General features: G+C 43.5%; 2 protein-coding genes across 3 annotated transcripts in view; both read left to right on the plus strand.

Moving 5' to 3' along the window:
• Nucleotides 1-7,681, plus strand: part of LOC111848066 (cytoplasmic phosphatidylinositol transfer protein 1) — a 71,766-nt gene extending 64,085 nt beyond the window's left edge. Inside the window, exons 9-10 of one of the 2 annotated variants that reach the window (XM_023819805.2) lie at nucleotides 2,331-2,467; nucleotides 3,059-3,196. In XM_023819805.2, the coding sequence (XP_023675573.1) occupies nucleotides 2,331-2,467; nucleotides 3,059-3,064 (143 nt within the window). In that variant the 3' untranslated portion in view covers nucleotides 3,065-3,196. Of the gene's footprint in view, nucleotides 1-2,330; nucleotides 2,468-3,058 lie in introns of both variants that reach the window. The other variant, XM_023819787.2, reaches the window with a different exon arrangement.
• Nucleotides 7,682-8,019: 338 nt separating this feature from the next.
• nol11 (nucleolar protein 11) lies at nucleotides 8,020-14,960 on the plus strand. The gene is made up of 18 exons (XM_023819297.2): nucleotides 8,020-8,207; nucleotides 8,500-8,613; nucleotides 8,923-8,976; nucleotides 9,237-9,385; nucleotides 9,601-9,658; nucleotides 10,177-10,318; nucleotides 10,548-10,745; nucleotides 11,047-11,123; nucleotides 11,258-11,381; nucleotides 11,464-11,564; nucleotides 11,692-11,751; nucleotides 11,878-12,062; nucleotides 12,612-12,737; nucleotides 13,057-13,290; nucleotides 13,439-13,517; nucleotides 13,608-13,700; nucleotides 14,030-14,137; nucleotides 14,226-14,960. Exons 1-18 carry the CDS (start codon nucleotides 8,061-8,063, stop codon nucleotides 14,337-14,339), a joined length of 2,163 nt encoding a protein of 720 aa, XP_023675065.2. The 5' UTR covers nucleotides 8,020-8,060; the 3' UTR covers nucleotides 14,340-14,960.
• The last annotated feature ends 773 nt before the right edge of the window (nucleotides 14,961-15,733 follow it).

The following is a 15,733-nucleotide window of genomic DNA, read 5'->3' on the forward strand; positions in this document are numbered from 1 at the left end:
TAACGTTAGTATTCGTCTCTCACATCAAAGTCGGTTATCAAGTGACCTGATTAACAAAGGCTTTTGTTTTATTATGAGGTGGAGAGGATTGATACAGGCAGACAGTCTAGCTTCTTATACAAACGGATCATATTACCGCTGCTCTTGTCATCATTCGGTATTCCACAGTTTTTTAGAATAATCGTTTCATTGAGTCTCAGGTGAATGAGACGATTTGGACATGGAACACAGAGAGGCATTGTGGGTAATTCATTTACACCACCTGATGTGAAGAGCAGCTCCTCCGGGGTGGAATCGACAGGCGATACATCAGGTCCGATTTCCATCTCACATGGACGAAAGCCAAGGGGCGGTGTTTAACCTCAGAGCCAGAGAAGTGTTTGATTGGCACCGGGGTGGGGAGCAGACAGCCGTCGATACCGGCCTGTGATTGGAGCAGACAGGAGCTAAGATCAGAGCAGAAGCCAAGTGTGGACAGCATCTCCAGGTCAGAAGACAAGTTCGGAAAGAGACGGGCCGTGATTACGGGCGGTCGCCTTATCCAGTGGCGCTGGAGTCCATTTCCTTCGCCGCTGGTGGGAATGTGATTTATTGGTAATGAACAGTGGGGCGTCATGCTCCATTCAAACGCCATGACGGCCAAAGCACCACGGCCCCCCCCCCGCGCTCAGATATTGATTTCTGTCCTTTTCTTCTCTCCCTGAACCAAACCATGAAAGCCGTAATTACAGAAGCATATAAAACGGGCCCGTGTCTGAGTGCAGCGCAGTGCAGGGTGAGGTGGGGTGGGATGGTGCCTTTCATCCTCCCCTGGTCTCCCAGCTCAGAGCCCATGGCACTGGGGCAGAGACCTCGCTCCCCAAACCTGCCGTTTTTTAACACCTGTCAGTGTCGTGGTACAGAAGCTCAGAACACGTTTCACATTTACCTTAAACCCAGATGCGGTCACTCGAAACGGGAATTGCATTTAGTTTGTCTACAGAACCTTTTTATAGTGACATGTAAATAGCGTGGCGTCCTAAATGAGTCACGAATGTCGCATTTGTTGCCAGTGGAAATGCGACGGGCCTCTTTGCATTCTGACGGGGATCCGTGGGCGGGGCGCGGTAACCAGAGAGCGTGTGCGGGGGTGGTGGCAGCGTGCATGTGCCAAACTGGAGTCCCTTTGCCAAGCTGTGTTTTTATCGGCTCACTTTCACTGCGCTGATCCATTTTGCCGCTGCAGTGCCGTCTGAGCACTGCTGCCCCCCCCTTGGGGAGGTTCCCTCTTAACAGAGCTGGCTGTGGGAGTCACTGGCAAGGCCCCCTAACGGACGTCTAACTCACTGTGTAGCACAAGCTGCCTAAAGGCCTCTGACCTCCTTTGTGTCCCCCGCCGTCTCCGCTGGCTTTCCCATCTTCCCCCTTCCGCATCATAGCATGGTGTGCCCGGTCTCAGGGACCCCCTACCTGCCCGTTCTCTGTTCCTCCCAGCTGTCACTGAGACCCTGTTCCAGGCAGGCGGTCACCGTGACGTCCTCATGGCAGACAGCCGCTCGGTCGTCCACCTGCTGACCCCTGTTGCCTTTCCTTCTTTTTCATACAAATGAGAAATGAGTATCCAGCTCTGATCATCAGTAAGGAAAAAGCATGTTTGGGTTGCTATAGAAAGCTGTGGGATTATTATTCCAGCCAGTAAAGTCAGAAACCGCATTAGAGTGTCCAGAACTACAGAGCAGGAAATCTAATGGGCAGCCTTTGTAAGAATTAACTAGAAAACAAATGGTGATTGTTGAACAGAGTCTGTTGATGTGTCCATGCACTGCACTCACATTCCAGCCAATTTTTTCCACTAACCCCTCTGAGCTTTGCTTTGCGACGCTTAAAGGTAAGTGCGTAAGAAAGAAATGGACACGAAGCAAAATGCAAAGCCTTGCCTTGATTCTTCTGCCTAATCTGGAAAGCTTTTCATCCTCAAATGAAGTCAGAGGATCTTTGAAAGCCTGCATTTTTGAAGATCCAGTCCTCCTGGAAATGCTCCCATCTCTGAATGACATGTCTCCCAACTTCCCCTGGATCATTTGCTTTCCTGCACCTACCGTTCCTCTTCCTGAAGCCCTTTATCTTCCTTGCCTTCTTTCCTGCCCTCGCCTGACTTAGCTCCCAGCAGCACAAGCCCAGTTGCATTGTGGGAAAATAGCTCTGCCCCATCTGCTTCCCCCAGCTTACCAACCTCTGGCACCTTCTAACTATCAGCCAAGGCCCTGCTCTCCTCCAGTTTCCCCTCCCCCTCTACCTAGGTCTGTCTGGAGTGTCCTAACAGGAGGTGCCAACGTCTTGAATTTTTGCAGATATGACTTTGGATGACGTGCGGGAATACGAGAAACAAATGCATGAAAAAACCAACATTAAGGTTTGCCATGACCAGCAAGAACATTCCACAAATTCACCTTCACTGGATGAAATAGAGATCCATGCCAAAGCAAGTGTATGTGTTTCATTTTGTTTGTACCTTTATGATCTACTACAGTGTTTCCCAACCCGGTCCACGGGGAGCCCAAGACAGTCCAGGTTTTTGCTCCCTCCCATGTGGACTGTCTGACGGAGCTGGGAGGAAGCAAAAATGTGGACTGTCTTGGGGCCCCCGAGGACCGGGTTGGGAAACGCTGATCCTTCATGCCTCGCCTCCCTTCTGTCTTTTTCATACTTTAAATCGCCACCCAAATAGTCTCCAGCTCCTTTCTTTGTAGAAAATACTTTCAGTACTAAACTTTCAGTCCTGGATTTAACTGCTATAGAACCACGCAAATGAGCATTAGGAGTCACAGGCTAATCATGCTGATTTTTTATGAATGAAAGAACAATATTTCATACACATGTTGATGTGCATGTTGGCTAGTCTGGCTATTCTTCGCTTTGCTCGAGTGCTTATTTACCTGAAGCTTATGATAAACTAAGTGTTACATCAGACAAAACAGTGTATTCTCTGTACATGCACATGCTATGTGACGGATCTGAGGAAATGACATGAAATCTAACACTTTTGCTTCTGGCCTTTTTGTTTCCTTCTCTCCGAAAGACATGACAATGGATGAGGTGAGAGAATTTGAACGCGCCACTCAAGAAGCGACCAATAAGAAGATCGGGATCTTCCCCCCATCCATCTCCATCAGCGAGACCCCCCTGGCATCTTACGCCCGCAGCGGCCCCTCCAGTGCCCCCTCCACCCCCCTCACCACTGAGGCGCCCGAGTTCCTGTCCGTGCCCAAGGACCGGCCCCGGAAGAAATCGGCTCCTGAGACGCTCACACTGCCCGACCCCGCAAGCAACGAGCTGAACCTCCCCCAGCCCTCATCCTCGGCCTGTCATTCCAGTCCCCAGCCGCCACAGTGACCACCCCCCCAGAAAGACACAACCACACCGACCCCCTCTGCCCCCCTCACATATACCTAGGGTTGCAAAATTCTAGGAATATTCTTGTTAATTCCCATACTTTCCCGTTAATTCCCATGGAAAGTTTCTAATGTGGAATATTTCCAAAATTCCCCAGCTTAACTTCCCATGGAATGGAAAGTTTCGGGAAAATTTCCAGAAATTTTCCAGCCCTTTGCAACCCTACGTATACCTACATGTGTGGTTCTCTCTGCAGGTCCTCTTATCTTCCACACTCCATTAATCTTCACACCCTTAGCCTGTACTTCAGTGATTCATCTCCAAACTCTTTGGCCACATTACAGTGATTAATGGCTGAACTCGCTAGCCATACTTTGGTTATTTATTTCCAGGCTTGTTGTCGGTACCCGAATTAATTATCTCCAAACACACTGCCTATGTATGATGAGTATATTTCAAAACTCATTGACCAGGGCCCAGATTTCCCGCGTTCAGTCTCATGGGACAGCCCTCCGAAATGCCAAGCCAGTCTGAGATGTGCCAGTGTTCTGTTCCAGCCATATCCTGAAACACAACAGGACCAGAATGCAATCGCTGTTGATCTTCCATGGTTTGTTTTGTAATTGTCCAGTAATTCCTCATGAAATCACAAGTGTATGTACATACTTGCCGCTATTGTATTGCTGACTATCATGACTAAGTAATATCTTATATAATATCATATATACCATATGAGTCAAAAATAGGTTTTCTATATCATTTTATGTCATATTTGTCTGTAAATATTTGAAAACGAAACAAAAAACACATTATATACTCAATGAAACATGAGGATCAAGGTGGTGGGTCATTATCTGGCTAAACTATGCAGGACTTTCCTGCTCAATCAGCTGTAATCCTGATGGAATGTTGGAGTAAGGTAGGTTGTTTTAGGCTGCTGTTGATTTTGTAAAGACCATTAATACTGTCACCGGCAAAGCAGACCCAGACCGTGATCTGGCCTCCTCCAAGCATCACAGTGGGAACCACTCATGCATATCGCATCACTTACATCTTATAGCATCTTACAAATGCACAGCAATTAGCAATTAACACCACCTTCAACTACTGTTAATAGACAACTGTTTGCAGTTCAATTCACTGATAATTATGGTTTCAATTAGGTGTAATGAAACTTAATGTTACTTATCTAGTGCTACATTTATCTCCTCTTAACGAGTAAGTACATTAGATAAGTTCATTAATTCGTAGAACTAATGGATAAGTAGTGATAAGTCCTCAGGTTGTTTTTACTCGAACAAACCTTCTTATTGGTCCATTAGAATCACTATTACCAGTATCTAGTGGGTAGATAATGATTATGTACATTATAAAGTAATGGTTAACTAAAGTTTTTGGTTAATATGTTAAGTGAGAATTGGTTCATGGTTAATTCAGAGCATAATAGTATATTATCTGTGACTCCTGAAGTCATATTTACCCCTCCTAATTGCTGGACAAATACATACCAAACTGTGTATATATCTGTATCATTTTGTCTTTGAGCAAGACTCCCACCCAAACATAAAGATATGAAAATTACAGCCAGGTACAATCTCAGTGTCTCAGGTCTCTGCCGCTCAGCTGCCTACCCCGTGCTGTTAATATACAAGCCATGACGCCCAGTTGCTGTTCAAAAGAGGTTTATTGTAGTTGTACTTTTATATGTGTACAGAAATATAAATATCTGCTTTCATCCACAAAGCTCAGAATGGTTATGCAGGGAGTGCAGAACACAGAGCTGAACTCAAATGGCCTGCAGACCATATTAATAATCGCTAAATTCTTTGAACTGCTGAAGAAGGGTCACTTTAAACCTTAATGTTGTTCCTCTTAGCTCATCTCTGGAGCTGCGACGGCAAACAGAGTTCAGGTCTATTACATGTGAACTATTGTGTACAGCAGTTTCCTTTTGTGTTGCCTTGAAGCTCAGTGTCTCTAGAATTCAGAATGAACTTGACTGTTCTTCCATTATCTCCATCAGATACATTGAACTTTGTGAACATTCTGGGTCATTGCGACTGTTCAGGGCTTTTTATTTGTATCGTCTCGATCAGAACAAAAGCTGAAACACGATGGTGCAGAAAATGGGGCAAAACAAATAGAGCATAGAGATTTACCAATCATGACTGAAAGTACCGTACATAGATATGGTAGGCTAATATATCATTACTTGAGACTTCCATTACAAAGAAGATTCCTGTATAAAGTACATTTTTATTCCTTGCTGTCCTTGGAATGCCTGTTAGTCACGCTTGCTGGTGTAAGAGCATTTTGGCTAATAATAATGTTTAATAAAGACATTAATTCACATTGAGTTGCTCAGTTTATACCCATTTTTTTCATTTTGATAATTGTTGGACACTGTTACCGGGGAGACAGAACCGATAGACGCAAGCATTCATGGAGTGACTTCTGAATATAAACTGTTCAGTCTATGGTGGTTTTTTTCTGCCGCATGGAATCTTTGCGCATATATTTATAGATATATATATATGTATAGTGTGTACATGTATCTAATATGGAGGGGTTTGTTGGTGTTACTGTGGAAACTGTGGAAAACATGAATGCCAGTATAAAAGGCCGTATGCTCTGGTAATGCAGAGTTTCTTCAGAAACCAAGCATGCTCTGAGGAGACTGTTCTCCACACCGTGCCTCTGCATGTGGATCTGTCCTCTGACCTCTATACCAAATCTGTACGATACTTGTATAGCATCGAAACGTCCAGTCCTTTTTTACATCGGGTTGCATGTCGCTTCTCACAAAGTTGAAGGCGACGGTAAACCTTTCCTGTGTCACAACCACGCGTCAAAGTGCATTGAGCTGCACAGAGTATGAACAGATTTGCACGGAACGGCACATTTGGTGCACTACAAATGCTTTGTCATGCATCGATCTGCTTGATAATAGCATATTACACCGTGAGGCCAAGTATGTTTACCTTAAGCATAAAGATTATAATAGAAGCTTAGGTGGATCAATGAGCAGAATTTTTTATCCAGGGAGAAATTTCATTTGGAACATACCAAATATTTATCAAATGTCACCCCCTTGAGGGAAGTCTGCTTGATATACATTTGGTATGTCAAATAATTGTTAGCACTTGTGTATTTCAGAGATGTTGTGCTTATACGGGTATGGGTTTCTATTTTAATCTCTCATGAGGTAAAATGCATTACTGATGTGTTTTATAGAACTATCCATAGGTCTAATAAATTAACTTGGTTACAGTTCAATCTTGTAAAGTTAGTCTTACATGGTTATTAGGCTAAAATATCACTTGTGCACATACCACAAGGCTATCATTGTGTATAGATTCAAATATATTTTGAAACGTCTCATGGAAACTGTACTTAGATGTGAAACCAAGACTTCTAAGTTCTTATTGTGGCATCTAAATATGAAGTTTATTTGTGAATTTGTGAATCATTACAGGACTGCCTTTTTATTTCTGATATTTACCATGTTAATTTCTCAATAAACATGGTGAATAAACACAGTTTCTCACAATCATTTTAATAGTTGTTATTGTATAATTTTAAGAATTTATTGTTAGCAGGTGTTAAGTGTCTCCATATTGATTTTTAGAACAAACATAAGGGTAGTTTTCAAGAGCTATTCCCAAAAAATGTGCCACCTTTTAAAGAGAATTTTACATTATCAGGATACTAGATTGGGCCTATACATTTGCATAACGCACCACTTGTTTTAAAAGTTGTTTAAATACATTTTAACATATATCCACCAATAAATGAGGAACAGATTGTCCACAAAACTGTTTCACTTTTCCAGTATATATGTACTTTTTTCTTTGCTTTTATGAGTTCAGAAATGTATTTGAAAGTGTTTTCTGTTGACATTGTTTTTTAACATGACATAGATTTTATGATCAAAATAACATGTATGCTTAGCAATTGATTTTAATTTACTGTTACAGTATTTTTTATTATTTTTATTTTTTTTCCAGTGAATTTGACAAACTTGCAAGCAAACAGGATCAACCTGATATTAATTTCACTTTGTATGGTATTCACTATGGTTTTGTTTTGTTGTCATTTTAACTATATTAATGTAGAAAAATGACCAAGGTCTGAGTGTTTCGAAGGGTTAAGTGTCATCCTCATTAGGCTGCTGGAAGCCGCTCTGAGTTCTTTCATTTTCTCTGTGTGTTATTTTATTATTGTAGTCGCACTTTCATTTTACTTTGTTCTTGTATAACTACGACATATTTTCTTAAATGTTGTACTTAATAAAGTTTAGTTGCAATTACATGATCTACTGTCTTCTTCATTCGCACATTTTATTTCTTCTCATTCTCTTATATGGGTAAATTTATGTTTTTTAACATTTGTAGTCCCAGTGTTCATATCCATATGTCGAGAAAAAAATCTAGATTAGAAGATGCATCCCCAGACTCCATTTAACATAAATGATGCATTGATTCGCTCCAGCGTATTATTAGCCATGGTCATAACGAAAGGCTCAAAAAGGCAAGTTCTCTCAGGGCTACAGTGAAGTCCTCCAGGCCGCTGAGTGGCAGCATCTCGTAATCTATACCGCTATATATCCTCGTTTTTCCGATAGAAGGGTCTATGGTTTCAGTGCGTAGCTTTCGCGGTTGCGCAGTTTTGCATTTTCTTCTTTTGCAATGGCTGCGCTGTGCGATGGCTTCACGTTGTGCGGACTCGCATCGGGACCAAGCAGTGCTGAAGCGAGAATCCTGAGCATTGAACAGGGCAGGGAAGCCGATCATGTTATCGTTACCGATGCCAGGAAATCCATAACTGTGTATAAGGTAATACTAATGAAAGAAGACGGGAGCATTTGCCTTTTCGGAGCCTATGCACATCATAACTGAGATGCCAGTTCTCCAAAACATGCTCTCACCGCACACGCACCCATCGCACAAAAAACAGTTGTAATTGTATTTCACCTGAACTCCGATTAAAAGTAAACTAGTGGCTGACCGATTCTTAAATAATAACTAGATAGTTGTATCACTGTCATTGTCGCGTTTCACCATACTAATTAACTATGTAAAAATCATTAGTTTGATAACGCGCCTTTTCCGACACTTCTTACACCAGGTCTCAGACCAAAAGCCGCTGGGAAGCTGGACGGTTAAACAGGGGCAAACGATCACCAGCCCCGCAGTGTACAACACACAGACCGGAGAATATGTGGTGGTCACTGACAACAAGGTAAGAACTCCAGAGTGGCACCAGTGCCAGAGAAACCACTGGTGTAATCCATCGATATTCATCTGATAACTACAAAAACTTAACAAACGATATTTCATGTCAAATAGGGAACAGCTAAACTGTTTATTATGCTTTAAAACGAAATCTGTAACAGACGGGTGAATGGTTGTGAGTGGATTGTTTTCCACTGCCACTGATGTTTAATGACTTTCTGTCACTATTAGCTTAGCTACTTCTTCTGATGTTTGTATTGAGATGATAAAACGGCTTTGTGCTGAAAATGGGTGTGTTTTGTGCTTTTCTTTTCAGGTCATAAGAGTTTGGAAAGATGAGGACTGTTTTGACAAAGCATTTAAAGCAACTGTAAGTGTATCTCAGTTTGCAGTTATAAATGTGTACCTCTGTTACCTCCAGAAAATGCATATATTTAATTTAAGAGCTATGTTTTTCAGCCATAATACAATGCATTAGCAATTTCACTAATAAGTGAAAAAATACAGTAAATGTTCTAGTTTATCCATCTTTTCAATATTTGTTCTAATTGTGCAGAGCAGTCCGTAAAGCTTATTGGCTGCCGTTTTAGCTCTGCTTCTTGGTGTTTTACTGAGTTCTGGCCCATGCAGGTGTCTGCTGATGTCGCGAGGGTCCATGCCCTCCCTGACAGCGAGCCGGTGGTGCTGTTTGCCAGGGGGGGCGTCCGGATACTCGATACCCTCCTGGCTGCTCCCCAGCAGTCCATTGAGGAGCTGCTCCCGGAGGGGGAGGTCATCCGGTATGTACAGGCCATGAAAGCAGTATTTCGAGTGCTATGATCTGTCTCATCAGCTGCCAAAACTGCTCAGTAGTCACTCTGCTGTGGTCAGATTTAGTCTTTACTTCTCTCTTCACCTGAGTTTGTAATCAGTCTTTACGGAATTTTTTTCTATAAATAAGCTGAGTGGTATATTTTTTACTGGTTTAAACTAAATACTTTGTCTTGTTATGCAGGTGGAGCGAGAGCTTTGTCAAGGGGAAGCAGAAAGTCGTCGTTTTTACAACAGAACAGGTAAACGGGGCCGAAGCCTCGGCAGAGCACGGGACTGCCTCTCTTTCGAGAGGTGACGTTCACAAACTCTGTGCTCCCCTTTCTTTACAAATATGCTACTTTGTACCACATATCTTGCGGCAGAATTTCCCCTTGATATCTAAAGCTAAACAGACTTCAGTTTTATTGGCCAAGTAAGGTCACATTTAAAATGAATTTGACTAGGCGTTTGCTCCAAGAACCACGCAAACAAAGCAATAAACTCAAACTAAATAAAGCTCAGCTTAATCTTAATCTTAACAATCTATGGAAAAAGTACAGCATTTATTTCTTGTGTATATATATGAAAAGGCTGTATGGTAATTCTGTCGCAACTTAAAGCACTGCACTTCCGCACTGAGCTACAACTGCAGCCCTTATTATTGGGCATTTTATTTGATTATTTTTTATTTTCATTATATTGGGAAGCTTCTAGTAGGATGAGTGGTGCAATGGGGCTGCTTCCCTAACCGTCGTGTGTTATTCATGTGCCCTGACAGAAGGGGGAGCACTTTGTGTACCTGCACCGATTCAACCCGAACTGTTTGCTGAAGTACAAGCTGGAGATGGAAGACGCAGGCAGTTGCCTGCTGAGTGTGTCTGCTACTGTCCGAAATAAAAACATAAGCTTCTTGTATTTGTGTAAGTGGGGGGGGGGGTGTTTGCTGGGCATCTCTTACTGGTGGTTTATTAGCAAAGTCCACCTGGAGCAATATCTCATTTCATGTAATTCATTTAATTTTAAAGATATTATACACATCTATTATTTAATATTGCATATAAAATGTAACTGTGGCCAAATCCGGTCACGCCTGCTTTGAGTATTCATATGTGGCCATATTGTTTGTCTGTGTAATTGTTCCCCGCACAGGTTCGAGAGGCTGTCTGTACCAGAGCGAAGTGCCGGTGTCTGGGGGTCCTGCGGAGGGGGTGCAGCCCCTGCCCAGGACCCTGCTGCTGAAGCTGCCCGTTGGCGATGGGCATCTGTCTGTGGCGGCCGCGCTCTCATTGGACGAGGCCAATGTGGCTGTGGTGGGGGTCCCGCACCCCTCTGAGGGCACCCGCAAAGGTCTGTCGGAATCCCAAATATTGGCTGCGTGAACGCGGTTCCTTCAACCAGGCCGTGAAGGTTTCAGGACAAAAAAAAATAGCAATTAAAAATACTGTAGCCTGATATAAAGATGGTTCTGGTGATGTGTAGCTGCGTTTCTCTGACTTTATCATTTTATAGGTGTCATATTATTACGTGATATCGTTTCTAGCTTTGTCCCCCAGAGTAGCCGTAGGGTTTTAAGTCTGTTGTGATGTTTTTAATCGCCTTTCGTGTGTCCCAAACTGTGCCGTTAACAGCCTTCCCTTTCCTCCGACAGAGTTCCTGTGCATTTGGAACACGCATTTTCAGACGCTGCAGGCATCCAGAGAGCTGCTGGGGCAGCCTTATGGGCAGGTCAGCAGTCTGTACACTGGGAACTGAGTATTACCGGAGTATTACCGGAGTATTACCGGAGTATTACCGGAGTATTACCGTATGCCCTCCCTCTCAGTCACTGAACAGTCTTTGCTGGTCCTTCTCTTCCTCAGCTCTGGTGTTTTTCCGGGAAGCTGTACGTTCCCCACGGGAGGGTTCTCACCGCCGTACCCTATGACTGCCAGCAGTCCTCCCTGGCAGCGGCGCTGGGGAGGTTGAAGCAGGGCCACGGGGAGGGTGAGACGCTCGACCTGCCGGCTCGATCCACCTTCCAAAAGGGGTGGAACCCGGTCCTGACTCCGCCGGTATTTCCGTACAGGCTCGTGTCCGCCCCCTCCTGTCCGGTCATGGAACTCCCTGCTGCACGAAGCTGCTGCCCAGCCACAGAGAAGCACCAGAGGCATAGATACGAGGAGGAGTGTAAGGAATTGGAGTGGGAGATGTGGTGCCAGGAGATGTGTACTCTCATTAGTGCCTTTAGTGGTTCAGCCTCGAAGCAGCGCATTCCTGTTTGTTGTTGCTCTGAAACAACTTTCTCTCTCTATAGAAACTTCGGAAGAGTCAAGCGGCCTCCATCACAGTCGACCAAGTGCTAGAAGACATTAAGGTATTACGGCACCTCATTCTCCATCCAGCCTGTGTGAAAAGACCCCCACCCCTTGCCCTCCATGGCAGTTAGCATGTAGCGGCACGCTAGCACGCGGTTTACCCTGTTCCTCCGTCCCATGATCAGACGGCTCCGGGCGAGGACGTCGAGAGGGAGGTGGAGAGCTTTCTCATGGGAGCCGCCGGCCCGGACCTGCAGCTCGCCGTGGGCCAGGTGGCCTCTCAGCTGGTGACCCGCTGCCTGTCTGACCCGTCCTTCTACACCCGCAACTCCCTGGCCCGGCTGGTGCACACACGCTGCCTCTGTCACAGGTGCGGGGGGAGGGGGGGGCGCTGGGTTCATGTAATCGCTCATCAGCTTCTGTCTTCAATACCAAATTCAGTTTCCAGTCTGTGCTAGAAGGCAGGAAGGCAGATGTTTGTTTGGCCGGTCTTTGGGATCCAGGGAAATGTGTGGCGCTGATATTCATCTTCATGCAGCATGGCTTCACCTTCATTTAGCTTATTGAGACATGATCCCTGGCGCTTGATCTCGAAGGGAACTGCAAGCATTACAGCAGCAAATACATACATCTAGACACACATTAAATAGACAAAAGTTACAACAAAAGACACTTTACCAGAAGTGTAATGTGTAATAATGCCATATAATGAATTGTTTGGTCATAAGTATAGTTGAACAGAAATTGAATTATTTTTATTTGTATAGATTTGTATGTTAATGTGCCGTAATCTTGGAACGGTTTGCTATGTTCAGGCAGCAAGTGTCCAGAAATAGGAGTTTAAATGCTTAGAGTGTTGGAGGACAGTCCGGTGCTGCTGAAAGCCGCCTTTGACCTGTCTGTGGTGATGTCATTGCAGTGTGTGCCCTGGTCTTCTACCGCTCGTCCTGGAGAAGAAGGACTACTCTCTTGTTCAGCTCTGTTTGCAGCACTTCCCAGACATCCCAGAGGAGGTGACCTGCGCCTGCCTTAAGGCCTTTATCGAGTGAGTGCCAAATGGTTATTATGGTCAGTCCTGTGGTGTTGAAATGATAGAAACACTGGAGGGGGGGCAGCCAACTAGATCAATATTTTGAGTTGCTGGCTTATGGATGGATGGATGGATGGATGGATGGATGGGCGGGCGGCCTGCCTGCCTGCCTGCCTGCCTTTATTGAACCCCAGGGGAAATTCTATAGTATAGACACTTCACTCTTGTACAGCACAAGTTGACTATGTAGTCAAGGGTGCTGCTGAAATGCACGTCCAGGTATTGCTTGGACTGCCCCTCCCTCCATTACCTTTCGTGCCCCCCTGGCTCACAGCGTCTCCGACGGCGACCTGGAGGCAGTGGACATAGAACCAGACAGCATGTCCCTCATGGAGGATATTAGCGTAGGGTGGAGGAAGGACGGCAACCTGGAGAATGGCTTCAGTCCTGTGCTGCTGGAGGATGACGGCTATGAGGCTCGGATCCCTCCGTCCAAGTCGCGAGGCAGAGCAGGATTGCTCGACCTGGACGTCTCTTGCCCAGTTGGGTTAAAAAAGGCTGTATTACTGTATCCTTTACTGATGTAGCAAATATTTTAGCTTTCCATCTAGACGTGTAAAGATACGGTGCATGAAGTCTGTAATAAAGTAATATCAGTAATAAGGAGGACGAGCTCCATTTTCTGGCAGAGATCTCCTCTTTAACTGGACCTGCAGTAATGAAATCCTACAGACGGCCCACACGGAGAGCTTTCTGCTCCCGCATCTGAAGGACCTCTCGGTCCAGCAGGTCTTGGTGAGTGCCTGCATCTTCACTGCCACCAGATGTCCAGCTCTGTGTGCGTCACATGCTGACGATTCTCTCTGCTCTGTTCTCAATCTGCAGCTGTTTCTTCGGTATCTCTGGTTCCTGTATTTGAAGTTTTCGCAAGATTTCAATGTACGCACGTCTGGTTTGAGATCACCAACTACAGTACAGGTTCGTAATTTGCCGTCCACTTCTCCATACGGGAGTGATTTTCTGTTTGCAGTACTTCTGGTTGTCAATGTGTTGTGTAGCACAAGTAATGCCATTCTTTTACTGAGTGGGCTAAAATGAGCTAAGATGAAATTGAGAATATACCTACATGACCTGTATGTTCAAAGTTCAAGTTTTGCACTTAAATTCATTCTCTATACTCATCTGAAGAATTTGAATGTTTTGCTCTTAAGTTATGATATTAATAATTATTACTCCACTGTGTGAAAATTATTAAATTGTCAGATGAATTTAAATTTTAATTTCTTGCCCCTCACTTCTTCTTGTAGATCATAGACTGGGTTTGCTTGGTGCTTGATGCTCATTTCACTGTGTTGGTGATGGTTCCTGAAGCCAAAGACATGCTTTCACATCTCAACAAGTTTGTTAGATCCCAGGTAAAACTGTCTATTCGAAGAACTGTCCTCACCACTGAAACCTGTCATGCTTAAAATTCCACTTACGGTAAATTGTTTTCCATTTTAGGTGAGATTAATCTCTGAACTTGGGAAGATCCAGGGAAGCCTTCAAAACATTCACAAACTGAAGCAGTCTGAGGACGTCGGCCTGTATTCAATTGAGATCATCGAGCTGTTTTAGAGAACAAATTCATTTTATTAACTCTTACTGTTGTTCCTCACCGTAAACACACAAAAAACTGCGTTTTAGAATTCTGTTGCATCTTCTACGGAACAGTACAGGAGTTTGCCCATGTTTTAATGCGGATTTATATAAGCGAATTGTTTCCTGCAGAACTTATTGTAAAGTATGTACAATGCTGAAATTGTGCATAAATGGACATTCTCTTTATTGCTAAAAGGTCGTGTTCCCTCAGCCTTGGATGCTCCATACACTTACGCTTTTAACTTTAAAAAAATTTAATTTTTTTTTTTTAATGCCATTTTATTCAGCTTTATGTTTCCAAGCCTTTCCTTTTTATCTTTTGTATATGTACATACAAAAGTGTGACATTTGTGAATTAGTTTTGGAGCGCTTCAGTTTTAAAAAGTGCAGTGTGTGGAGTAACAAAGGGTTTGTTTATCTTTGTTTCTATAGAAAGTCAACATAATGAATGTGTGCAGGGCAACGTAAAGGAGCATCTTAAGTTTGCTAATCTTATGTTCCCAAGTGTGGGAAAGCTCGTTCCAGCTTGTTGTATTACAAATGAAAATGGTCTCTAAGTAGTTTACAATATTTTATTAAAAGCATTTGTGCACCACATGTCTGGCTATCATGATTTCAGAGTAGGTATGTCATCTATTTTGTGTTTTGTTTATTTGTATATGTCACAAACACTCCCACCAGACTAAGGTGGTGCTGTTTCTGTTATGTTGTAACAGCAGTAGGTGTATTTAAATGATGTTATAATAATTTCAATATTTCCCTGGATGAATTTTTAAAGTCTGTGTAGGTTATGGTTCACTTATCCATAAACTTTAATTATTAATTCCTACTACCAAATGCGTAATACTGATTTTCTTAAATATGATTTACAGACCAAAGTGTCATTTAACTCTATGTATGTGTATAATCATTATACTGGGATGGAAATCCTGCTTTATATCAATGGAAGAGTGGAGCTCTAACATATTTTCTGGAAAGTGTGACTGATTCCATTTGTTTTTTTTTATTTGAAATACCCCGATTAAACATTTCTGGCGGCAGTGCACGGACTAGATTTGTGAATGGCTGATTAAATATTTCTTTATGAGTTAAACGTCAGGTACATGCAACATCTGTTGCCAAATTATGGTCAGTTATTTATAACCATGGTCCAAGAGGACATAATATTGTACAGGTGATTCGGAAGCTGACCCAGTAAATTGGTGTTTCAGCAATCGATCTGACCAGCTTTTTTCATACCACGTGGAGGTGCTCTTTTCTCACAAACCACGCCGTAACGTTACGTGCCGTGCAACCTCTATTTAAATACGCTGTACGTAGTACACCGGCGAACTAAAAAAATGCTGTGAATTATACGTAACTTCCTGGTC

Source organism: Paramormyrops kingsleyae, chromosome 5 (assembly GCF_048594095.1).
Source record: "Paramormyrops kingsleyae isolate MSU_618 chromosome 5, PKINGS_0.4, whole genome shotgun sequence".
Lineage (NCBI taxonomy): Eukaryota > Metazoa > Chordata > Actinopteri > Osteoglossiformes > Mormyridae > Paramormyrops > Paramormyrops kingsleyae.